The following is a 25088-nucleotide window of genomic DNA, read 5'->3' on the forward strand; positions in this document are numbered from 1 at the left end:
AAGCAATTTTGCTTTAAAAAATTACTGATGTGAATTCGATTCTAATACTATTTTATCTTTTAAACCAACTTATACAGCCACATTAATGCTTGAAAAATTCTTTTGTATGCATATATAAACTAGATTCACTAGTTTTATATGTTTATTTTCAACAAATCTAAAAAGTTCAATCTTTCCGTCTTTTTTAATTTTAACCAAATCTTTTAAGTTTGTCAATTTTAATCTAATAATTTTAAACATTTTTAATATAGTATGCTACTCAATTAAAATGAAGAGTTGTGGAATTTGTCAAGTTGGAAACTAAATAAATTAATAGATGCGGAATACGTGTGATGATGTGGTGGTGAATTTGTTAACAAAATTCCAGTTAAATCCAATTTAATATCTCTCTGTACAACAATTGAAGCAATCAAAATCAGTAGGGCGGAGCTACCTTAGATGGTAAAGGGACAACCGCCCCCCAAACTTTGTTTGTTTTACAAAAATTCTTTTATAGTTAGTCCCCGAAAGTTCTCCTTTTTTGAAAACCTCCTTCAAGATTAATTTTTTTGTATAATCTTCCCTTCTAACTTCTAGTCCTAGTTACGCCCCTGTAAAATTCTTAATTAATCCTTAAAACTATTAATTCTGCAAGAAACATCATAAATTTGCTTTCGATATTCAAATTTTTAACGCCAATGCAAAATGTGTGATAAAGACATGACAACTCTATTGGGACGGAGGGGATAATGGAAGATATTTTAAAGTCGAGTTTGGCCTAAAACTCAAACATACAATAGGCTTAAAATAAATGAATAATTCCTGTAATTTAAGTTATGAAAGGAGGATAGCTAACAAGTAACAAGCATGTGGAGTAGCTTAGACCTAAAAAGAAGTTGCATTGTTTAGGAATGATTCCATGACAGAGCTTAACTTTAGTAATTAATGGAAATGTTGTTAAGTGAAGAAGAGAAAGAAAAACATATCTTGTGCCCTAGATTTAGTGGGCCGTAATGCCTTAATTTACTTATCTAATTCCTCATCCAACTTTATGGAAAATTTCAGTATTGAGTCTGTTAGGTTCAGAAAAATCTTATAAGTAGGGTATCAAAATGGATCATGGCCGGTGAACATTATTCGGGTTAAACAAGTTATATTTGAGGTTAAATGTGCATTTGATAATGCAATTGTAAAATATTCATGTTGACAAAATCATCCTCATTTATTGATAATATAGAAATGAATTTATTTTTGTCAAAATAAAAAATACTAGTTACTTTGTCCCTATTAAATGTTGCTCTGGAAATAGAGCCATCCTAAATGTGTTTGTATTATAAACGAGTCAATTCATATTTTAACGGTTTAAATCGTACTCCCTTTGTTCCCTTTTATTCGTCCATTTTCAACAAAACACACATATTAAGAAAGTCATTAATATTTCACGTAAATGACTAAATAACCTTATATTGATGTAGTAAAATTCCACATATTGATAAATGCTACCTCTACTCCACTAACTAAATTAAAAAGTAATAATGAAAACAAATTAAAATTTGTCATTGAAATTTATAATTGACAAATTTTTTGGATCAAAAAAGGGCAAATAAAAGAGAACAGAAAGACTATTTTTGTTGGATTTCTCCTTATAGATTGAAGGATATAAATTAAGTTAAATTAATCTACATAAAAAATAGTGTAATATACTAAGTACAAAGTTTGTATCTAAAATTTTCAAACTTAAAATATTACGTTTATTGACTAATTACGTAGAGATAAAAAGGAATCTATTAATGAAAAATTGTCGTGCAAATTGAATGATATTGTTACGATAAAATGTTTATACCTACCTACAACTTCAGTATTTATTTTTGACAAATATACCCATTTTTAAAAATTGCGTCATATATATAATTATCTTTTCGACATTTGTCAAATATATTTTCAATCAGTTTGGAGGTAATGTGACGCGAAGTTATTAAGTAATATTAATATTATATACAGAAGCATACTGCGTCACATCAGATCCAAACTGATTGTGTATATATTTGGCAAAAGTAGAAAAAAATGATGATGCATATACTATTTGAAAAACATAGTATATCTAGCAAACATGCTAAAATTATGAATGAATAAAAACATTTTGCCTATTGTAGATGCACTTCTACATAACATAAAATTTGATTTTATAATTGAGTTAAAAAGAGGAATCACACTAAAGTAAACAAAAAATGTACACAATATGCTAACTAAATTGATAGCTAGAAAGGCCTGAAATTGACTAGACATAGAATGAGTATGAATGGTATATGCATACAGCTAGTGTTTGATTAAGATGAAAAACATGTCACATGTCCCCAACTATGAAAATTGAGTGATTTGAAGTTAGTTTGTTCCTTATTTTGTTCATCATTTAATTTATGTTGCTTGAAAATGGCACCAATCAGTTAAATGCCTAAACCCCACAATTTTATCACATAGTCATCAGATATTGATATTTAAGATAGTGATCACAAAATCTAACATAATTTGATTCCACCATAGAAATTGCTGGATAACACATAACTCCCTTGTGGGTAGTGAAGTCTGCAGGGTCTTTAATCTGAAGGTCATATGTACCCATTTCATATGGTCTCTTCACCATCCAACATCAAGGGAACTAAATAAATATGATATTTATACATGCAACAAACGATATAAAGGTTGTAAAGCTAATTTAATTAAATAGGATGTGCATAATCAAATCGTATCGTATCTAACAAATTTAATTTTTGGATCAATTAATTAGTTGATATGGAATCATAGATCAAGAAATTTAGAGCTCAGTCTTTGGCAATTTCTGTTTGAATTTGGGTAAGATAAAGTAAATTTATATTTATTCATGCTTTAAATTTAATGATTATTTGCATTCATATGTGTTTATATTTTTAGATAGCAATAAAATTATAATGAAAGTCTCGCTAAAAAGTTAAAAAAAAATAGATGAATTATGTTGGAAAACAAATGTGATTAAATTAAATATAAAAAGATATAAATAACCAATAAGGTATACCTCAAATGGTATAAGCGCTAGGCAGCAAACTATTAGGTCATGAGTTCAATTCCTTCCACAAACGCTCCCCTTTCATTAATTATCAAAAAAAATTGATATAAATAAAATATGAATTACATAAGCAGAAATGACTGACTAAGTCATTATCTTAAGGTTTTAGGTTGTATGTAGTATCTGTGTAATTTTTATTATGGACTCATAAATGTATTTTTCCAACATTCGACTCTACATAATTTCAACAAGTGGTATCATAACCTGTTCCGGCTAGACGATAAAAAAAACTATATGAATATAATATGTAAAATATAAAAAGGAATGACTCACCTATAATTTTAAAATTTTAAGTTTAATGTATTATCTGATCCACGATTGTGATTGTCTATGAATGTATTTTCTTTATATTGTGCAACCTTCCTATTTCAACAAATTGATTATAAAATAAACTTTTTATTTTCCATGGTAGTTTGCAGTGTGGACAATGTACTTGCATAGAGAGACAGGTCATTGATTATCATATGGACTACAACAGAAGAAATGTTTATAACATGGTTTCATCACATGACTCCCTAAGCTGATCTGTTAAAGTATGTTACTTCAAAGATTAAATTAAATCCTTAGCTTGGAACAGGATATGCAAATATAGAGTGAATTGACAAATATAACACAACTTATAAGAAGGTAATGTGACAATGGAATTGAGAAGACCATATTTCATTTTTGATATTTCTCTTACAAGTTCAAATCATATTATCTCCAATTATCGATTGAAAAAATATACTCTAAACTTTTATAGGTTTGGTGAACACTCATTTCTCTTAATTTTATGTTTCAAAACACCCACGAAAAATGAATAGGCGCTTTCGGAACAGAATAAGCTGTTTTCGACGCTAACTCGAAATGGAATAAATAAGATCGGACGATTCTTTACCTTCAGCTTATATTCCCATGAGGACGATTTCCGCCTCTAGTAAGAAGGAGATCGGACATGATCAATAGTAGAAGGAAGCGACGGAAGAAGGAAAGGAAAGAAGTACAAAATCAACAGCTCAGAAAGCTTTACCTTGACAAACCTGCACTTTGACAGCAAAAATCGCCTCCTACTCACGGAGAACAGAGATAAGAAGGATATGAAGGCTCGCTCGCGCTTAAAATTTTTAACATGTATGCAGGTCCCAACACTGTAGGAACCACTTCTATTTACTGACCATAAGACAATTCAATAAGGACTGGACTCAGCGATAGCCCTTAGTCCTGATTCACTGCTTTATTCGCCGCTTCTGCTGCTTTTTGAGGTTCAATGGACAGCTGCTTGATTTGGTTCATGAAAGTAAGAAGTCAGACTGGCATCTTAGAATAAAGGAAGATCCGGTTCTTCAAATGCAAGACTAGCTCTCTCTCCTAAGCGCTAAGAGCTGGTCGGCACGTACCTTTTTCTCTTCTTAGATCCATTCCCGACATTAGTCTGAGGTCGAATTGGTCAGATGTAACGAGATTGGCTGATTAAGTAAGTAGGGTCTTTCCGTCGTCAATCCATTGCTTGCTTTGCTTGTTCGCTTCATCATTGGTATGCCTGCGACTTATTGGGTCAGATCTTTAGTTAGTGTGCTCACTCCTTCTCTTGGAATTGAATATCTATTTTTTCTTTTTTTGTTATCTTATACGCTCGAACTCTTTTTGGAGTCCTTGCTAACCGTAGGCTTACTAGAATAATCATTCTCAATGAAACTCTTATTCATTTCATTTTATGGAATAATTCTCTATAACCAACCAATAAGCAAAGACCAATTCGAACTAATAGATTAAATTAGCGGTGATTCCCAGATAAGAGAAATGACCGGAATATCCCTACAAGCCACTTCTTCTTATATCGATCGCGTGAAGACTCCTTCTTTTATATGATGATCGATGAGCGGCAGACATGTCCGATGGAGCTCGAGGGAGAATCGAAGGAGAATGGCTGGAACTCGCGAAAGAAAGAAGAGGGGTGACCCCAGCGGATTCCTATCCCAACGATTTCCCTGCTGTTGACCTGCGTATGCCCGCTGATTTGACCTTCCGACCAGCCTGGCAAACTGCTCTTTAGTCTTAATAAAGATGGGGATCATAGCAAAGGATATCTCATATCGTACAGATTGGCCAAGCCTTTCCCAGCAGCCCAATCAACAAACGAAAGAAAGATTGAAAGCGAAGCACGGGGACCAATTCTTCCTTTCACTCCGGGCAGGGACTAAAGGAAAAGAAAAAGGGATTGGGGGGGCGAGTCGGGCGAGAGAGAGAAAGTCCTCCTTCTCACTCGACTTGCGCGAGTCACTGCCACTCCGTGCGCCATAAGCACCACCCCAATTCTTTTTTGAATCAAATTTTTCAACTTCTTATAGTATATCCAATAAGTGGATTTATCATTTTTTTTTTGTTATATGACTATTAAAATTGCTGAAAATAAATTTTTTTTTTGATGAAAAATAAATTTAAAATGTTAAGAGTATAATTTATCATTTTAATTTTATATAGGTAAGTGCGTTATCCATAAAAAAAATACAAATTATATTTCTTAAAACTGTATGTTGGGGCGAGCCCTTTGAGCGGGGGGGGGGACCACCGAAAGTTTTTTTTCTTTTATATATAAATTAGAACTTCAATTTTTTATTAAATATGATTAGTAAGTTTTTTTTGATACCATTAGCTCCCCAAGAGTCTTTCTGTAAAAACCAGCTCCCTCGCACTAAAATTTATAGTCCCTCACTGATTGCTGCTTTCTTTAAAATGACACCGTTGAAGTAGTTAGATTCGTACTTGGAGAGTATGTTTGAAGAAATCAGCAACGGAACTTCAAGGAGTTAGGCCATAGGCTTGATTCTTTCCCAATGAATGTTGTTATGATTGATATAGTACTACTTACTAAAATTATATTTGCTCAACTCATAAGATAAAAGAGCATCATGATCAGCGACGTGGCTACATAGAAAAGTCTGACCATGAATGTGGAATAGCTATAGAAATTGAGCATTCATATAAACCTGTATGTCGAACTAAATTCATATATGTAGTTAGAATACATACATGAATTGTTCGCCACATAAAATTATGAACCGTTATTAATTGCACTTAGCATCACATACTCAACCAAAATGTTGCAGGTGATTCCAGAAGAAAATAGTAGTAGAATCATGGATTGGCCTTTAATTAAAGAAGAGTCATGTTTAGCCTTGGACAAAAATATGCATTCAATCGGGTCCTGCAGTTCATAACTTTAATGAATAATAAAAAAAATGCAACTGATGGACAGCCTCAAAAGATCACGTCAATAAAATGATGTTACATCCTCAAAAGATCGTGTCAAATCCGGAAGATTTTATACCATAAACAAATGTCCCAACAGAGTGTAATAAGAGTAACATACAACATCAATGTCCGTAATAACGAGAAAGATCTGGGGGTGATGCACCACCGTTTCGAACATTTGGCTGAACCCCTTGCTGATTCATTTGCATCGAAGCTGAACCGCTTCCTTGTTGAAGGGGAGGCATTGCCGCAGAGACATATGTCCGTATTGGGGTTGTTGACCCTTGATATGATTGGACTGGAAATGTGCCTGGAGGACCTGATGGAAAGTTAGGACCCCAAGTGGGCGCTTGGCCGGCGGGGATGGAAGCTGAAGAGGCATAACTGTTGACGGGGTACATTGAAGAAGCCTGAGGATTCTGCCACGCCGTTGGAGCAGAAGAAACTCCGGGAGCCTGTCCTGCCGCAAGCAAACTTGCATCTGGTATCGTATAATCTCTACTTTTATCACTGTAAGCCTGAAACAGGAAGACGGAATATCCAAAAAATATTAACTACTTATCTCTGATGAACTTGCTGAACAAGTAGTCATGTTTCATGAAATAAAGGACAAAAGTGTCAGGAAGCATACGTTTCAAAGAATCAAATATTTTTTCGATCAACTGATGTACTTTTTGCTTTAACACGGCATCTTTTAAATTTTTCCTCGCATTATTCTCATGAATAATAACTCAAAATCACATTTTTTTTATACCTTTACATTGAGATCAGTATGACGAGAGTATGATAGATGAAGCTTACAATAGCCACCATCATAAATGCAGTGTCCCTCCAAAGTTTCTTTGGCTGCAGCTGCAGTTGCAACATCTGAAAAGAAAAAAGAAATTGACAAAAATATATTCATCATACAGTGAATTCTTGCACAACAAAGGCAACCATCTTTAAAAGAAGAGATTATTCAAAGAAACAAACAAAAGCCAGGCAAGAGACAAAAGTAAGTCTTATACTAATGCCAGTTTTACGACTCCAGTAGAAATGCCAATGGCCAACTGGCCATTTATACGAACAAATGCAAAATAAACCAAAAGATAAAAGGTAAAAAGTACACAAACAAAGAAATGGATAAATTTTGCATCTTCCAGTGTCGACAGTCACAAATTTTATCCTCGTCCTATATTACCTTGACTCTTTAATTTTACCCAGGAATACCCAGGTGGACATGATATGACACATGATACGACATGAGGATATGGGTAAGATTCTTTTATTTGCAGTTGGACACTTCAAGAAATAAAAGAAGGGAACTGGATTGCTAAGAAGGAGGAGAGTAATGAAAGGACATAGAAACTTAAGGAAGAAGAATGGATTGCCTGGTTGGATGCTTCAAGAGATAAAAGAAAAGAATTGGACAAGTTATGATTAGAAATGTAAGAACGAAGAATGGACTGCTTAGCTGTCAATTACACAAGTCTTAGCAATAAAACAGATTAGCCTTGTTTATCTCAATTTGACCATTTGTCTTACAAGCACATCATTTGCTAGAATAAACCAACATTTTGAGTAATAATTTTTTAAGCTACCATTTATCATATTACATTCAACATGCCAACAATTATTGTCCAACCTCGATTTGTTTATCGGAAGTTAGATGCAGTGTAAGGGTATAATTACTTCCATAATTATTTCCAATTTCGAGTATTATTATATGTATATAGCCTAGGTTGCACTGACACGGATACAAATACGGACACGGGAAACGGGACACTTGGACACGGAGAAACGGTGTTACTTTAAGGTTTCCTATGTAGAAAATGAAGTTTTGCGTATGAAACGTCAAGTGTCTGAAACGTGTTCGGGACACGTCGATTGAATGAAGTGCCGTGCTACATATAGCTTTATTACGATATCCTATTTTAGTTTTATACTTTTAATTTATCTTTTGATTCAACATATCCAAGTACTAGTGTATATACATCTGGATCTATACCTAAGAACGTGAGTTATATTTTAGAGTATTTTCAGTTTTGGAAATTGGCAAGTCTAATGGGTGGAAATGTATCCAATTTGGACACCGTACCATAGTCCATGTAACATTGTCCTCATCAAAAGGAAAACTAAGCCATGTCTCAAAGAAATTTAAGCTTTTTTTATTGCTTCTAATCTTCATGAGTTACTATGGACATCTAAAATTCAAATTCCTGAGCAATTAATCATGCAACAAGAGGGCATACCAGGGTACTGGATTAATGCCTGCGTTCCACCATTTTTCTCAAAAATAGCAATCTTCTGGACAGTACCAAATGCAGAAAACACCTAACAGGTAAACAGATAGGTTTCATGTCAGTACACTTTATTAAAGATAAACTCTATGAAATTGCAACAACAACTAGATGCAGTCAATCACCATGTGGATAATATCAACTGTTACAGCATACTGCATATTTTCTATTGATGCAAGAAGTACATTACTCTCAGGTTCTTTCTTCTTTCCGTCAGGACCTACAGTAGGCTGAAGAAGACGGCAAGCTTGTCAGCAACTACAAAGTACATAAATGTATGAAAAATGTGAGTGCTCTAAAATGACGAGTTCAAGATAGAACCTGAACAGGTCCCTCAATAGCAGTAGGATTCACAGGCAGATAAGGATTTGTATAGTCCCTGCAAAATTGGTAAGTAAATTAGATATATGACTATAGACACATATGATGTTCTTGTCAATACACAAGTAAGCACACACAGGTAGTCAGGAATAAATGATGATAATCATGCAGGGAAGATGCGGAGACACAAAGAAGGGACAAAAAAAAACAGCATTTCAACATAAAACTAATGTTTGAAATTATGACTGAAACAACCAATTAAAGATCCTTCATATTCTTCTGCTAGATTCATAATTTAGTAGCAACAAGAAAACAAGAACATAAACAGACGTATTGCTGAAAAAATGAAACATCAAGAGGAGGTCCATTGAGATGCATTCATTAAGAAATGTGCAATTTTCATTAAAACCATATTTTTGTAGTCAAATGTTTTCTAAGTTGCTGCAACAAAAGCATCCATATAGAATGTTCACTGCTAATTAGAAATCAGATGCAGTTTTCAAATTTCAAATTTGAGCACAATTAAATATGCACAGCAATCTCAGTCAAAAAGAGGTTTTCAGGGTGCAGGAACTCAAAGCACACACCTCTGAAAGGTTAAGCGCAAAACAGAAGAAAAAACAAATCATCTTTCCAGCACAATCAAACAGGTATACAAAAACTAAAGTTAAACATAAAAGATCAGCATCCGTGAAAGAGAGAACTCAAATTTTGAATTCACAACTAGTTTTTAAAAAAGCAATGGTCACTTTCATAATAGCATAAATGGTCGGGTTGTCATGGTGAAGGAAAACAGCTCATGCACACTGCAAAGGAAAGACTTATGACCTTCTGTTAGGTTGAGAATCCACCTGAAGCTTTGCATTTAAATTATATAGTTATCATGATGACTTGTATGCTCTTTGAAAGCTATTCTACTTCAATTACCGAATATGTGAGTCATGCTATTAAAAGGAAAAATGAGAGGATACAGTAGACTGAACAAGAGAAACAAAGGAGACACCGAGGATAACAATAGAGGAAGATACTAAAGAGACGTTTAAAATGAAGGAGAGAATGCTATTGACTGCATGCAATTCTGCAGTAGAAATCCCCTCAGATCATGGTGCCAATGGAATTTCAGCAACTTTTCAGCATGCCAACACCAAAATAGTAGATCGCGAGCTTAATAAATGGTAATAATGGTCTTTGCCGGTGAGGGATCCAGACAACAATAGAATTTTGAGGCATGTCTTTGACACACTTTAGGCAATGAGACCCATCTCCATGACATCATCTCACCTATTCTCACACTAGTGAAGAACTTGTTATAGAGTTTAGTAACTTGCACCCTACATGTGCCTTTAACTAAGTAGTTTATGTAATTTACAAACATATTATTGATAAAAAATTGTCATTTTAAAACTTCTGCCACTCAACATTTTACTCATATCTTCCAAGTCCTCAAGTTAACTCACATTTAAAGTCTACAGCTTTCTCACACAATTTTTTTAAAAAAAGTGTTAAATGCAGCTTTTTCCAATTAATTCAGCACGAAAAGGGTGACAATCAAGTTTATATTTCCATGTCCAAATTAACAAATTCATACTCAACATATATTTGCATAAACTTATAGCCTAGGAATAAAACATACATGCTCAGAGTTCTCTAGCAATCACCAGAAATCATTTTTATGAAGACGCTGCAGTTTCATTCAGTAGAATTTGACAATGGGTAGGTAAAGAACAGCACAAACATCAATCAATAGTTCATTGAATGAGATTAAGAATACTGAAAACTATAGAGACTTTCTGCCTCATATCAAAAAGCAACCACTTCATTCAATGCACTTCAACAAAGTATGAGCAAGGAACTATAATCACAGCATGTCAAAATGCAATAGAGCTCTGTTTAAAAGATAAAGGAAATTACTAAGCGGCCATGATAACAATTCTGTGTTCTGGCTACCAGGCTTCACTTACTCCCTAAATGACAGAAGCATGTATACCAATTAGCCAAACTCAAATGACAGCATTAATAATGCACAAGAAGAAAGTTCTGAGCAATACAAATAATTGAACATAAAACCATTATAATACATTTATTATAGAAATCTTAGGTTGTTTACCTGCTCCTATGTGACTGGAACTTGATATTTAGATCAGTATGTGCAGAATATGAAATGCGCAGATGACAGGAATTGACATGATCGGGAAGCAAGTACCTGAAATTATTTAAACATGGATTGGAAATTAGACATCCTTAGGACTTGCGAGACTAACTAAATGTAAAATAAAAATGAAGAGAATTTAGGAGAGGTGGAGAATAGAGGAAGAGAAAATAAGCTGTACTTTGGTATGCTTCTTCCATCTAAGGCATTTCTTGCAGAAGATGCAGTCTCCGAGTCGGTGAATTGGATAAGTGCCTGCTAGGATATTCCTTAAATTAATTAAGCTATAGAAAAACATGGCAATATCATGAGACCAAACAAATTTTGACAGCTAACCTGGAAACCTGCAGCCTTTTCAAAAGTAGCAATTTTGTGGACAAAGCCAAAAGCTGAAAATACCTGAAAAAAGGTTCAACAATTTATGATCACATACCATACTGATTATACAGTGATTGATTAAATTATACACCAGTAGAGGTGTTTAAAGCATCAACATAAAGCAATAAAGTCCAAACGCCAAATATTTGAGAAATAAGTGCAGAATAACACCTGTACATGTATGCGTCAAGATAGACCTTAGAAAGGAGTATGACGTACATGACAATATTTCCAAACTGTCTCCAACAAAAGATTTTAAATAAGAGCCATCACCATCTGTATTCAACTAATGCGAATTAAATTGACTTAATGGATACTACCTCTGCATGAAGTAAAAGAACTAATCTTTCTCCCAAAGATTGTTTCTTACTTTTTATTTTGGAAAAAAAAAAGGAATAAGTTCAAGTTCAAGTAAACTGTAGAGAAAAGAAACTATGAGAAACATAAAAGTTCGAAGGAAACTAAAATAAGGTTTTCAGACAGGTTACCCTCATACTGCACAGTTAGCATGCCACATTCACATAGCAAACATGATAACAATGACAGCATCAACGTTAGACTCCTTGAATCACTCTTGTAAAAGAAAAAATGCAAAGAAATATATCAGTTATATCAATCATATCTTTTCCTATGCAGTATTTGAAGGAACGGTTCTACTGGGTGACGTATGACCCAAGTGCAAAAGTCCATCAATGCAGAATTTGCATAAGCATATCCAAACTTGAAATGCGTCGAAGACAAGTGGGACAAGGTAGTGCCATAGTGATGAAATAGATGAAGCCATAAAAAGAAAACAAAAGATTCATTTCTATTGGGAATAGGACAGCAGGAATGGCACAAATATGCATTCTGTACAGTGTTACATCTCAACTATGGAGATGCCTACCTATAGTAACCAAAAATACTTGTTCTGCATTACATACGCTTACAAGCCTGGTCCAATTTTACTGCATTTAATCCAAGTGCCTAACAGGCTAACCCGATGTGAACTATCTTATAATGTATGGTAGCTCAACTACTAGCCAATACTAAAACCACCTTAGACTAATTGAGGTTAGATAAGAACTTCCTTCACTTCCCTTCACCATTTCAGCCATCTTATGAATGGAACTTTTGTGCTCTTTATTCCACAAAAAAGCACTCATAGCAGGAAATGCAAGGACACCAGTGATAATATACTAGATATCGCGACTTAGAAACAAGACCCTCAACATACTTTTTTGGGCTTCGAACTAGTGCAAAAAATATTTTTTTGTGCAATTAACCTCTTCATCTTGGTGACTTGTAATAAAAAAAATATCATTTTCAGGAATTTTATCAATAATTAACTTATCCTAAAATCTTGTTCAATGAAAGAAATATAGCATACTAGTGCAACATCAAGATAAATGGCCATCTGATGGCTGAAGCATTAAAACGCAGATGAACATACTGTCTAATATTCTATCTATGCTTACCAAGTGGATGACATCGATGGTGACGTCACCGGCTTCTACACCTTCAATAGTGACCAGCAATACATTTCCAGGAACATCACCCGGGCTCTTGTTGTTGACAATTTCATGTCTATTTGAGTACTGAATGTAAACCGTTTTACCACGTACTTGTGCCGGCTCAGACGATGATGCATAGTAGGAAACCATTTGAATGGCTTGATTTAAATCAGACTGCAAAAAGAAGTTACTCCCTTAATACGCACTTTCGACAAATAATACTGAACAGAATAATTGTTGCAAAATCACATCAGTTTCAACATGAGTTCCGTCCTCAAAATTTTATTTCTTTTGAGTTTAAATAAATGAATTCTATACTATTCAATTATAATTTTCCAAACATTAAAACTAACTTAAATTTAGACAATCAATAACCTAAATTACAAAATTCAACATTAATTAAGAAACAAAATAGATGTTCACTTTACAGTGATAAAAACCCTAACAGAAAATAATTGTACAGTTGTGCGGGTCAAAATTGAAAACATAGAGCTTACATATTCAACAAAAGCTTGATTGCGATTGGCGCCGACATTACACTTAGTGTTAACGATCTTTCCGAAGGGTTTACAGAGCTCAACTAGCTCTTCTTCTGTGCATTCCCATGGAAGATTTCGCAGATGCAATACCTTCGATGGTGTTTGTGTGTATCGAAATTGAGGCTGTCCTGATGATGACATCGATAAAGTTTTCTGTTGTATATGGAAATGGAAAGAGATGGAGAAAGGAATTGAGAAAGGAGTGTTTGGGTATGTAGAAAGTGGTGAGAATTTTCCAGGAAAATTTTATTTATATAGAAGATAGGTGAAGATAACACTCATTGTGTTCGATAATCAATCTAAAATTGGCATAATACACTTTTGGTCCTGTATTTATAAGTTTTTGGCATTTGAATCCTAAATTTTAATGTATCAAAATTAATTTTTATATTTGAATGTAGTTGGTGCAAGCTCATCGGCTTGGTTTTGCAGGCTGTTTTGATCCGAGGACGGCGGAGTTGATAGGTATCCGGGAGGCTCTTAGTTGGCTTAAACGGTGGAGTAATTTAGTCATTGAATCTGATATTATGAAAGTCATTCTTGATATCAAAAACTCGAAGCAGTTAGAGGAAGATTTATTGATGGATGATTGTGTTTTACTAGCGAAACAGTTCAATAATTTAATTTTTATTTTTATAAGACAAATTGCGAATCAGACTGTGCACTTGTTACCACGTGATGTCTGTTTCTTATCAGGTCATCAGAATTGATTTTCGAACTCTCCTGAATTCCTTACGACTACAACTGTTTTGTTTTTCTCTTAGTGAAGATTTTGGTTTTCAAAAAAGCAAATATTTGAATGTTATCAAATCATTGTTAAATTTTAACAATATACTTCACGAGTACTAATTAAATTAAGATGATTTAATTACTACTTTTACACTTTAATTTATCAAAATCTTTCTATCTAAATTTGATACATATACTGTCCTGTCACGACACTCGCTCATTTTATTGAGATGGGAGTCAATTTTGACAGTCACGTCAGCATATTATACACTCGTGTAACGAACTAAGAAGAAAATGTAACTTTCCGCATGAGATTAATGCATTTCAAAATTCATGATTAAATTGAAAAAGTATATATAATTTATTAATTTATTAATTTACTAATTTTATTTTAAATAATAAAGTATTTAAACTTAGTTTTTTTATTGAAAATTAATTTTTTTCTCAGTTTTTTACCTATCAACTAAAGCTTATATAATCATTTATAAAAATAAATCTCTATAAAACATTTTTTTAAAACAAAACTAACAAATTTATAGAAAAAAAACTATTATTGTTGTAGTTAATTACAAATAAGTTAGTTTAAATAAAATAAAATATTAATAATTTTTAAATAACTAATAATGATTAAATAATATAAGTTTTTATAATAAAATAATAAAATTAAATAAACCAGAGTAAGATATAACTTGTCTTTAATAAAATTAATGTGATTCACTTATAAATATGCCTTACAATCACTCATGGCTCTTGATTTAAGGTACCTCTTATAAAAAAACCTTAAACTTCAAAAACAATAAAAAAAAAACTTAAACTTAAAAAACAATAAAAAAAACTCCCTAAAAATTATGTTGGTGCTTGCAAAACTCCTTCCACCCAAAAAAATCGTTAATTTTGTTGAGCTGTCATTTTAAAAAATAAATTAAACACCTTTATATCGCCTGCTACCTCATAAAAAAAAACCTAAAACTTTAAAAAAAATTCAAAAATACACCTAAAACTAGGGAAAAAGTGTACAAATGACCCTCATATTTATCTCGTGTCTTTTATGGGCACTTCATGTATTTTAGATTTCAAATATGGCGAATCGTGGCGGGGATAAGTCCGGAAAAGTCGGTAACAGATTTGAGGGAGGTGGCGATTGGTCGGAATTTAATTATTTTAATTAAATAATTTTTTATTATTATTAATCTTTAAATGTGGAGAAGAGAGTTTTTGTAGTATTTATAACATTAAATATTATTTAGAATATGTGGTAAATATAAAAGACTTATTTTAGATTTTATGTAAATGAAAAAAGTTCAATTTAATGCTTTAGGTGCTATTAAAATGTAAAAATATATAATAGAGTGCTATTGAGGTTTTTACAAGTTGAGGGTGTTATTGAAAAAGAATTGAAAAGTAAGTAGTTTTACGGCGATTAGTCTTTTTTTATATATATAGTGACAGCTCAGCAAAGTTAACAATGTAATCTTTTTTTTTTTTGACGAAAGAAATTTTGCGAGCGCTGACATAAATTTTGGGGGAATTATTGACCATTTTTTAAGACTACGAGTTTTTTTAATAACAGGTCTCTAAAATAGGGGCATAATGGGCGATTATAAGCTAACAAATATAGAAGGGGCAGCTTACGTAATGTTTAGAGACACGAGCACAGAACCAAAAAAATAAGCCACGAACTATTCACTACAGAATAAAAAAAGAAACAATATTCGGTCAAAACCCTAGACATCGCGAACAAGAAAAAGATCGCTCATCAACTCCATTTCCCATTTCTAATTCTCTAAATTTTGTTTGTGAATCATTCAATTCAGAGGTAACAATCTCTCACTATTATCTCTTCAATTTTAATTTTTGTTCAAAACTTATTATTTCGTGCTTACCAGATCTAGGGTTTATAACAAAAATATCAGATTTCATTTTTTTGACGTGAGAGTTTTGGGTTCATGTGTTACACATTTGGTCTGCACTTTTATTCATACTTGCCCCATCCTTTTAAATAGAATGGCCGTTTTGTAGCTTTGCCAATTAAGACTGTAATTATAAGAAAGCGGTTGAAGACAATTGTTGTATATTGGGGTTCACTTTGTAGCAACATCATCATCAGATTCATATACATTGTTGTTTGCAGATTCATGCTAAATTATCGCTTCTTTCTCTTGCTCGCTATCTTTCATCATTCATTTTATTGATCAGAAACCAACCTTGGCAAGTAGCTCATAAGGTGTTTGTTAATTTGCCTCAACGAACTTTTCTATTTCTTTCAATTAGTACATATGTAAGTTAGCTCAACTCTTAAACTTTTTACTTCCCGTTTGTCAACTTTGCCTGCCCCCTTACCCCTTTAATATGTATTATATTTTTGTTGATTAATCTCTTTGATTCTTCATATTTGATACATGTTTTTCATATTTTGTTCTGGTTGAAAGGTTGAGTGCAGAGTAAAACATAAAAGAGCTTTACAGAGACCTCTCAAAGTTGAATATATGAGAAATTGCAGGCATTTTTTGCTGTTATTTGATTGGGATCCATATCTTCTTTACAAGTATTTTCCATTAGTTGGAAATTCCTTGTCTTTATTAGAATGGCCCTGTTTTGAACAGTTCTGTGTTCAAGTGGCTTTGGAAACAAATGATAGAACAAATGCTACTAACTGTCAGAGCCACTTTTAGTCACATCTTCCCTTGACATGTTTATTTTCTGTGTCCTGCATTTTGGCATTAACCTCAAGGTTATAAATTGAAGCAACGTTAGAAATCTTTATTTGGTTATGCTAGTAGTTTGTTTTTATATTTTCGCTGCAATAGCTTTATTATAGGATAATGATATTATATCTCATATTCATTGATCTAACCAAAATTTAGCTAAACTATTTGGTCTCAACTTAGATGGCTAGGAATAATACTAGTTAATTATATTGATGAATACAAAACTTGATGTATGCTAGCACATAAGTAAAAGTTAGATTTGAAAAAAGAAAAGAGAATAAGTTCAAGAAACTTTCTTCTTTCATGAAGATACAAATTGGGGAAGAGCTATTCATGTTCTCAGTAAACCAACGAACTTCACCATAATCAGCTTTGAACTTTAGATTTTTAATAGGTTTGTCAGGTCTTTATAGCTACGTTGTGCTCCCGGAGACTTTGTGAATTAATTTTTTGCTCTATCAGTTTGTATGGCTGGGTTTTACTAAGAATACACTGTTATATACTTTAATAGTGGGGTTTCTTACTATTTCTTGTCTTTTAACCATCTTCCTATGCACGTTGAGGCTAACAATTTACCTCACTGCACATTATACCAGGTTTGAGTTGGTAACCTCTGGCACTTCACTTTAAAGGTTTTACATCAGCAGCTTGATTGGGTTGGTTTCTGCTATCAACCTCAAATTACAAAAGGAGAGCATTCAGCAAAAGTTTCAAGCACGCAATGTCTCTTAGAAGACCACCACTTCCTCGTATCCTCCTTGATAACGTCTCGTGCATGAGAAACGCTCAACAGATCTTACGCCATGTCAATGTTTCCATGCACGACGGCGGGGCACTTGTTCTGACAGGCAGCAATGGGTCAGGCAAGACCACCTTCTTACGAATGTTAGCTGGATTCTCTAAGCCTTCTGCCGGTCAGATCCTTTGGAACGGTCATGACGTGACGGAATCTGGAGTCTTCCACCAGTATAAGCTTCAGTTAAACTGGCTCTCTCTGAAAGATGCCATCAAGGATAGGTTCACGGTCCTTGAAAATGTCCAGTGGTACGAGGTTCTTGAAAGCAAGGAAGGGAATTCAATGCGGGCTATCGAGTTGATGGGGCTTGGAAGATTGGCCAAAGATAAGGCGAAAATGCTGTCGATGGGTCAGCGTAAGAGGCTTCAGCTTGCGAGGTTGCTGGCTATAGACCGGCCGATATGGTTGCTAGATGAGCCTTCTGTTGCCTTAGATGATGATGGGGTGAAGTTATTGGAGTACATAATCGCAGAGCATAGAAAGAAGGGAGGGATTGTATTTGCGGCTACACATCTGCCTATAGAGATTGAGGATGCTATGCGTTTGAGACTACCACCTCGGTTCCCTCGAAGAATGACTCTGGTCGATATGCTCGATCGAGCCGACATCTCCTGAAACAAGAGATTGAATCTCAGTGCTGTGCACATAGAATTAGTCTTATTTTAGCATCATCTGGTGTAAAGCCAGTAGAATGAATCACTAGTCTCCGTCAATTTCATGGAAGTCCCTTGTTGATTGAAACCTTTATACCTTATTTTAAAAAGGCCTAATCACTCAAAAACCCCTCACCTTTAAACTTTTTTTCAATTCCACCCTGACATTGAAAATTTGTCAATTTTACCCACTTTTGAATTTTCCGTTTTCAATTGTACCCCAATATTTTAATTTTTGTTAATTTTTTTACTTAAATGATGAAATCATTCAATTAATTAAGTCTAAACATGAAATTAAATTCTTTTTTATTCAAAAAAGTACAAATAAGTCCTTTATTTTTAAAAAAACTAAAAATCATAATCAAATTAACACTAATTTAAATTCTTAATTAATTTAACTAAATTTAAATAAATTTTAAAAATATACAATTAATATATATGAGACATGGAGAATATTTTAAACAAATTTCCAAACGCAAAAGACGTTAATTTAATTTTTCAGGGTACAATTGAAACACAAAAATGCAAAATAGGGTAAAATTGACAAATTTTCAACGTCGGGGTATGATTGAAAAGGGGCTAAAAGGTCGGGGGTTTTTAAGACATTAGGCCTTTTAAAAATAATTAAAGTTTGACATTGGTTAATAAATAACTATGTCCACTTATTTATATTTTTAACTTAAAGAGGTAATGTTTATGTGAAAAACATATCGCTGTTAGATTTTATATGAATACTTGAAAAGTTACATATATAATATATATATATGCACACTACTTATTAAACATTTATTAAAAAAAGAAGTGCATTTAACTTAGATAAAAATGAACAAATTTTGGTTGAATTATTTTAATATTAATTGTAAAAATATTAGGATTTAATTGGCTAATGTTCTGAAAAAGATAGAGAATTTGGGGATAGCGTTTATATAAGAAGTGAACATTAAACGTGCACCGCAAACTCAACAGTTGAGACTTAAGAACATCGTATTGATTAAAAGACAATGGATAATGCCACCTAATAATAATGACATTTTTACCAATCATTTTCATGTCACTTTCACTTCTAAATTATAATCTTTGTCTGCACATTATAGACATTTTTATTCTTCTTTTGATTTTATAATAACCATAATTAAATAATTAATTTAATTTTATTAATAATATCTTTAAAAATAATAAGATAGAAATTTAAATAATAATATATTGACCAAATACAGTATTTTAATTTTGTAGTTCAATCAAACTAAAAGATAGGTATTTCTACTAATTTGGAGATAATTTAGTTATTTTTTACATACCAAAAACTAAATTGAAGATAATTTAGCTACCTATTCTAATTAGGACTTTAATTACAACAGTGATTAATTAAATAACTAATTAGTTAATGACTATAAAACCTTTATTTAGTAGTAAATGAAAAAGGATTATTCAGTAAATTTGCCTGTCCCCCCATCCGTGCTTTTATATATAGTATAGATATAGTGACAGCTCAGCAAAGTTAAAGTGTCAACTTCATTTTTTTGACGAAAGAAATTTTGCGAGCGCTGACATAAATTCTGGGGGAATTATTGACCATTTTTTAAGATTACGAGTTTTTTTTATAACAGGTCTCTAAAGTAGGGGCATAATGGGCGATTATAAGCCAACAAATATAGAAGGGGCAGCTTACGTAATGTTTAGAGACACGGGCACAGAACCAAAAAAAATAAGCCACGAACTATTCACTACAGAATAAAAAAACAATATTCGGTCAAAACCCTAGACATCACGAACAAGAAAAAGATCGCTCATCAACTCCATTTCCCATTTCTAATTCTCTAAATTCTGTTTGTGAATCATTCAATTCAGAGGTAACAATCTCTCACTATTATCTCTTCAATTTTAATTTTTGTTCAAAACTTATTATTTCGTGCTTACCAGATCTAGGGTTTACCAAGTATTAACATGTTGTTTATGCACAATTAAGATCAAATGTTTATTGTCTGAACCTTCTTGTAAGTGTTAGTTTTAATGTCTGAAGTTAGATAATCTACTCTTGATCACAGATAAATTTGGTTAGTCAACCATAATGGCGGGTCATAGGAATAGTTATGGAAAGCGCTCTCATTCTTCACTATCTGATTATGACAATAATGGGTCTAGTAAGAGAAGACATTCTAGCGGCGGCGGGGGTGGTGATGATAGAGAAAGTTTTGCCATTGATTCGAAAGATACTGTGTATAGATATTTGTGCCCGCTCAAGAAGATCGGAAGTATTATAGGACGTGGCGGTGAAATTGTTAAGCAATTGAGGATCGATACAAAGTCAAAGATTAGAATTGGTGAGACGGTCCCTAATTGTGATGATCGTGTTGTTACGATTTATAGTGCTAGTGATGAAACTAATTTGTATGAAGATACGGAGAATTATATTTGTCCTTCTCAGGATGCGCTCTTTCGAGTGCATGATAGAGTTATTGCAGAAGATATGCACAGTGATGATGAATCTGATGATGGTCATCAAGTGGTTGCTAGGCTTATTGTACCATCTGATCAGATTGGATGTATCATAGGGAAAGGTGGTCAGATAGTTCAAAACATTAGGAGCGAGACTGGCGCACAGATTCGCATTCTCAAGGATGAACATGTGCCTCCTTGTGCATTGAGCACTGATGAACTTGTCCAGGTACCATGAATGACATTTAAACTGTTCCTTTTGTAATCTTTGTGTCTATTTGGATGTGGAGCTATGAGAACATTTTATCTTCTTTTTATTTGGACTCTGACTTGTGATAATCTAACTTCAGTTTGTAGTTTCTCTCATTCACGTAATTCATTCCTTTATTACGTCTTTAGTGCAAATCTTCATATTGGATAGGTTTACAGTCTTTTGAGAGTTAATTTTAGCTGGTTTGTTTTCTGATAACTCTCTCATAGAAATTTAGCTTTTTAGTTAACTGTTATTGCTGTTGGGTCCCATGTCAACTACGCATTTATATTCATTGAAAATTAAGGTGATAATTTTTGCATGGAAGAATGATTTTTTCTGATCATAGTCTTGTCTTGAGACAGATCTCCGGAGAAATTGCAGTTGTCAAAAAGGCTTTATATCAGATTGCCACACGCCTTCATGAGAATCCATCACGCACTCAGCACTTACTTTTTTCTGCCATCCCTAGTGCATATGCTGCTACTGGTTCGCTGATGGGTCCAACAGGCGCACCAATAGTTGGAATAGCTCCATTGATGAGTCCTTATGGCGGATACAAAAGTGACACTGGTGATTGGTCTCGTTCACTGTATTCAGCTCCACGAGATGAGCTTTCTTCGAAAGATTTTTCACTACGTATGGTTTGTCCAACTGCAAATATTGGTGGGGTAATCGGCAAAGGTGGTACCATAATTAACCAGATTCGACAGGAATCTGGAGCTGGTATTAAAGTTGATAGTTCAACAGCTGGAGATGATTGCTTGATAACTGTTTCAGCTAAGGAGGTAACTGAAAAAATGTTAATTTATGTATGGTTGTATGCTTATCTGTCTATAATGTGCAGCTCTGATGTTTCTCCAATCTGTTCTTTTTCAGTTTTTTGATGACCAATTTTCTCCAACTATTGAGGCAGCTCTGCGTTTGCAACCTAGATGCAGTGAAAAAATTGAAAGAGACTCAGGGCTCATCTCATTCACTACTCGTCTACTTGTGCCCACCTCACGAATTGGTTGCCTTCTTGGTAAAGGTGGAGTGATTATAAATGATATGAGGAAACTTACCAAAGCTAATATTCGCATACTTGGAAAAGAAAACCTTCCCAAAGTTGCATCTGAAGATGATGAAATGGTGCAGGTAAAGTCATTGCTACACATTTTTTATCTTTGTTGATCACTTTACTGTGTTCTGTTTGCAGTACTATCTTCATTATGTTTGATCTAGTTAAAAGTGGAATTGTGATTTTATATTTTAACTGTTCATCACCAGATATCCGGAGACCTTGATGTAGCCAAAGAAGCTCTCACGCATATAAGTCGCCGACTGAGAGCAAATGTTTTTGATAGGGAAAGTGCTGTGTCCACTTTTCTGCCAGTTCTGCCGTACCTTCCTGTCCCAACTGATTCTGGAGATAGCTTAAACTATGATAGCAGGGATAGTAAAAGGCATGGACGGGGGCATACTTATTCTAGTGGCTATGGCTCTAGTGACTATACTCCTAGTGATAACTATGGTACTTATGGTAGTTCACAGGTATTTTTACTCAAGTATGCTTTAGTTACTTTTGCTTTATTGACATACATTTCCTCTTGGTTTGGGATGCTCTCTTACATTATTTCAGTTAGTTTTTTATTCTTTAATGTTCATATATGATTTTCTTTTATTTGTTATTTGGTTTCTGAGTAATAGTTATTTGCATTATTTGTAGATGGGTAGTAGTGGAGGTCCGTATGGAGCTTATGGAAGCTATTCTTCTGGACGTTCTAGTAGTTCTGGGTGAGAATTATCTCTCTGTTTCCTTGTTTTTGACATTTTTGTCATTATATGATTGTTTGTAGTCCATTTAATGCATAAGTTGGCTGGTGTGTGAAATAACCTGATAGATCTAATATTTGATGTCTTCTAACGAGATGGTGTAGCATAAGTGTAATTGTGCTGCATTCAGTAAAAACTAAAAAGTACCGTGTTCTACATTACTGTGTGTTAGCCTATCTTTTCGGTCAATTATTTTGCCTAAGAGAATATGAGGGTTTTGTATGGATGAAAGTGCCATAGAACTTATAAATCTTCGGTCCTGACTAGTAGCTATATTATCAGGTTATCCAGCCAGAACCCTGGTTCTCGACGCAAAAGCTACTACTAGATTTGGCAATGGCTGTTTGCAGGTAGACTCTGGTTTTCCCTTGTACTCTTTCTTGTCTATGGAGCGGAGTGTTAATTTCCTCTGATATAGGCCTGCCGTGCAGAAACATGATAGTTTCATATCCTAACCTGTCCAAATCTCCCACTATATAAGACACTGATGCTCTACTTATACCATGTTGCCTTTTCCCTTCCCATTAAAACAGCTGAGTTCCATGAAGCCTGAAGCCAGCCTTACTGCCTCTTTTGACGAAGCCTACTGCCTAAACCGGAAGACCAGATGTACCAGGGTTTGACATCCTCATGGCCCACCTTCATGATCTCACCTAGAAGAACCAAATCTATTTGGAGATTTTGATTGTCGACTATTGAAATTTGTCATGTCCCTGTGAATAAATTACCAAGCTAGACATTGTGTTATCCTAAGAACCTCTCTAGCTATCATGCCTTTATTACTCTGTTTCAGTTGAACATTTCTTCAAAAGTGCAAAACCTTGTTGCTTCCATCCTTTACAATTGTATTAAAAGTGTCTGTTTTATTAATCTACTTTTTTTTTGTTTGCTTTAATTTAGTTTCTTGTTTGAGTTTATAGAAAGTTTTTGCACTTAAAAATTGCTATTTTCTGTGAAAGTGGAGCTGCATTCTGATGTTGTCCAAGTTGCCGGTCCGATACTCCTCTTTTACCATCAAATCAGGTAGTAGGATCTTTCCTTCTTGTACTTCTTTTCAGCTCTCGATTGCACTATTTCTTTTTTGACCATCATGTTTGATTAATTGTGAGAAAGGTTATATGTGTTTTCCTTATATCATCAACCTTGTGATTAACAAATTTGACGGAAGTCCCAGAAACAACAATCTCTCAGCATTATTCTGATGCATCATGCTGGGCAGGGGATTTATGTCCCGCATAGAACAAAGTTTATATCTTAAGCAGGTAAAACAGAAGTGGGCTATTTTTATGCAGAGAGTGAGCAGATCCAGCTAATTTGCTACAGTGAGTTAATGTATTTCGTACTAAAGTTTGTGCTGACTTGAGTATTGCTTTCAAAGATGAAATAAAATGGCTAGTTAGTGTTGGGTTCATGCAGTTTCCTTTCTGCATTTCTTGAATGGAATGCATTGTATTATATTTCTGGTGTTCTATTTTTTGCTTTTGATAATTTGCTACTCTATCAATATTAATCAGTTATCTAAATAAGGCAATTTTTATAAATATTAGGGATGTACAAGAAGAAATTTTATTCTATCAAATGGGTAAGAGTATTATTTATGAATTTTATTTGTAGAACATTATTGAGAAACATTGAAGTAATTTATTATTTTTGTGAAGAAAAAACTTCCACGGTAAAATGCTAATTTAGTAAAATTCAAAGGGAGAGGCCGGTGGCAAATTTGAGTAAATTGATCCACCTAACTCTAACCCCCTCCAGACAAGTACTATATACAGACCTTCATTTACTATAAAGTCAAAAAATAAATGCAATGTCTTCAATGACATCAATTAAAGTAAGAGCAGTGCAAGTTTTTTGCAGTTTTTCTTAGAGCAAATTACTTTAAATTTTTGAAATATATTATAATTAACAGTTTGGTATCTCTTTTTTCTAAAGTCTGTTTAATGGTCTTTCAGCTTTAATTCCGTTAATTATTAGGCCCCTCCGTTAATTTTGAAAATTACTTTCAAACGATTTGGTACCCCATTTTTAATTTTGTGAATGTTTGGTCTCTCACTTTTAATTTTACTAAACGGTTTGATATTTTACTTTTAAACGATTTGATCCCTTAGTTTTATTTCAGTTAAACGATTTAGTCCCTCAAATTAACGAAAGGATTTCTTAGTTAACAGAATTAAAACTGAGGGACTACTAAGTAGACTTTTGAAATAAAAGATAACAAACTGTCAATTA

General features: G+C 33.6%; 3 protein-coding genes across 8 annotated transcripts; 2 read left to right on the forward strand and 1 right to left on the reverse strand.

Annotated features, from left to right (window-relative positions):
• Positions 1-6362: 6362 nt before the first annotated feature.
• Positions 6363-13741, reverse strand: LOC126677423 (polypyrimidine tract-binding protein homolog 1). 2 transcript variants are annotated; one of them, XM_050372027.2, is made up of 10 exons: positions 13428-13736; positions 12895-13104; positions 11396-11458; positions 11241-11314; positions 11018-11113; positions 8911-8968; positions 8715-8819; positions 8542-8623; positions 7065-7177; positions 6363-6828 (listed from the first exon to the last, which is right to left on the reverse strand). In XM_050372027.2, the coding sequence occupies exons 1-10, from the start codon at positions 13608-13610 to the stop codon at positions 6433-6435; spliced, it is 1380 nt and encodes a 459-aa protein (XP_050227984.1). In that variant the 5' UTR covers positions 13611-13736; the 3' UTR covers positions 6363-6432. The 2 variants fall into 2 exon arrangements, with proteins under 2 accessions (XP_050227984.1, XP_050227985.1); XM_050372028.2 differs by having other exon boundaries at positions 6685-6828; positions 7112-7177; positions 13428-13741.
• Positions 13742-15876: 2135 nt separating this feature from the next.
• On the forward strand, positions 15877-19061 carry LOC126676361 (ABC transporter I family member 1). 3 transcript variants are annotated; one of them, XM_050370547.2, is made up of 3 exons: positions 15922-16014; positions 16330-16476; positions 17503-19061. In XM_050370547.2, exon 3 carries the CDS (start codon positions 17628-17630, stop codon positions 18315-18317), a length of 690 nt encoding a protein of 229 aa, XP_050226504.1. In that variant the 5' UTR covers positions 15922-16014; positions 16330-16476; positions 17503-17627; the 3' UTR covers positions 18318-19061. The 3 variants fall into 3 exon arrangements, with proteins under 3 accessions (XP_050226502.1, XP_050226504.1, XP_050226505.1); XM_050370548.2 differs by having other exon boundaries at positions 16330-16422; XM_050370545.2 differs by lacking the exon at positions 16330-16476 and having other exon boundaries at positions 15877-16014.
• On the forward strand, positions 15924-24267 carry LOC126676359 (RNA-binding KH domain-containing protein RCF3). Of its 3 annotated transcripts, none has more exons than XM_050370542.2 (8): positions 15924-16014; positions 20401-21020; positions 21407-21829; positions 21921-22178; positions 22311-22574; positions 22750-22817; positions 23139-23206; positions 23390-23751. In XM_050370542.2, exons 2-7 carry the CDS (start codon positions 20424-20426, stop codon positions 23182-23184), a joined length of 1656 nt encoding a protein of 551 aa, XP_050226499.1. In that variant the 5' UTR covers positions 15924-16014; positions 20401-20423; the 3' UTR covers positions 23185-23206; positions 23390-23751. The 3 variants fall into 3 exon arrangements, with proteins under 3 accessions (XP_050226499.1, XP_055961540.1, XP_050226500.1); XM_056105565.1 differs by lacking the exons at positions 15924-16014; positions 23390-23751 and adding exons at positions 20021-20205; positions 23816-24267; XM_050370543.2 differs by lacking the exon at positions 15924-16014 and adding an exon at positions 20021-20205.
• Positions 24268-25088: the final 821 nt, after the last annotated feature.

The sequence above is a fragment of the Mercurialis annua genome, linkage group LG4, assembly GCF_937616625.2.
Source record: "Mercurialis annua linkage group LG4, ddMerAnnu1.2, whole genome shotgun sequence".
In the NCBI taxonomy this organism is placed as follows: domain Eukaryota; kingdom Viridiplantae; phylum Streptophyta; class Magnoliopsida; order Malpighiales; family Euphorbiaceae; genus Mercurialis; species Mercurialis annua.

What these genes read in the sequence shown, in the direction of transcription:
- LOC126676361 (XM_050370545.2), top strand. Translation starts at nt 17,628, where the DNA reads ATGTCTCTTAGAAGACCACCACTTCCTCGTATCCTCCTTGATAACGTC.
- LOC126677423 (XM_050372027.2), bottom strand. Translation starts at nt 13,610, where the DNA reads ATGTCATCATCAGGACAGCCTCAATTTCGATACACACAAACACCATCG. An exon ending in ATCAAGCTTTTGTTGAATAT is followed by an intron (nt 13,105 to 13,427) that starts GTAAGCTCTATG and finishes TTCTTTTTGCAG; the next exon opens with TCTGATTTAAATCAAGCCAT. An exon ending in CCATCGATGTCATCCACTTG is followed by an intron (nt 11,459 to 12,894) that starts GTAAGCATAGAT and finishes ACCTTTTTTCAG; the next exon opens with GTATTTTCAGCTTTTGGCTT.
- LOC126676359 (XM_050370542.2), top strand. Translation starts at nt 20,424, where the DNA reads ATGGCGGGTCATAGGAATAGTTATGGAAAGCGCTCTCATTCTTCACTA. An exon ending in GCACTGATGAACTTGTCCAG is followed by an intron (nt 21,021 to 21,406) that starts GTACCATGAATG and finishes GTCTTGAGACAG; the next exon opens with ATCTCCGGAGAAATTGCAGT. An exon ending in AAGATGATGAAATGGTGCAG is followed by an intron (nt 22,179 to 22,310) that starts GTAAAGTCATTG and finishes GTTCATCACCAG; the next exon opens with ATATCCGGAGACCTTGATGT.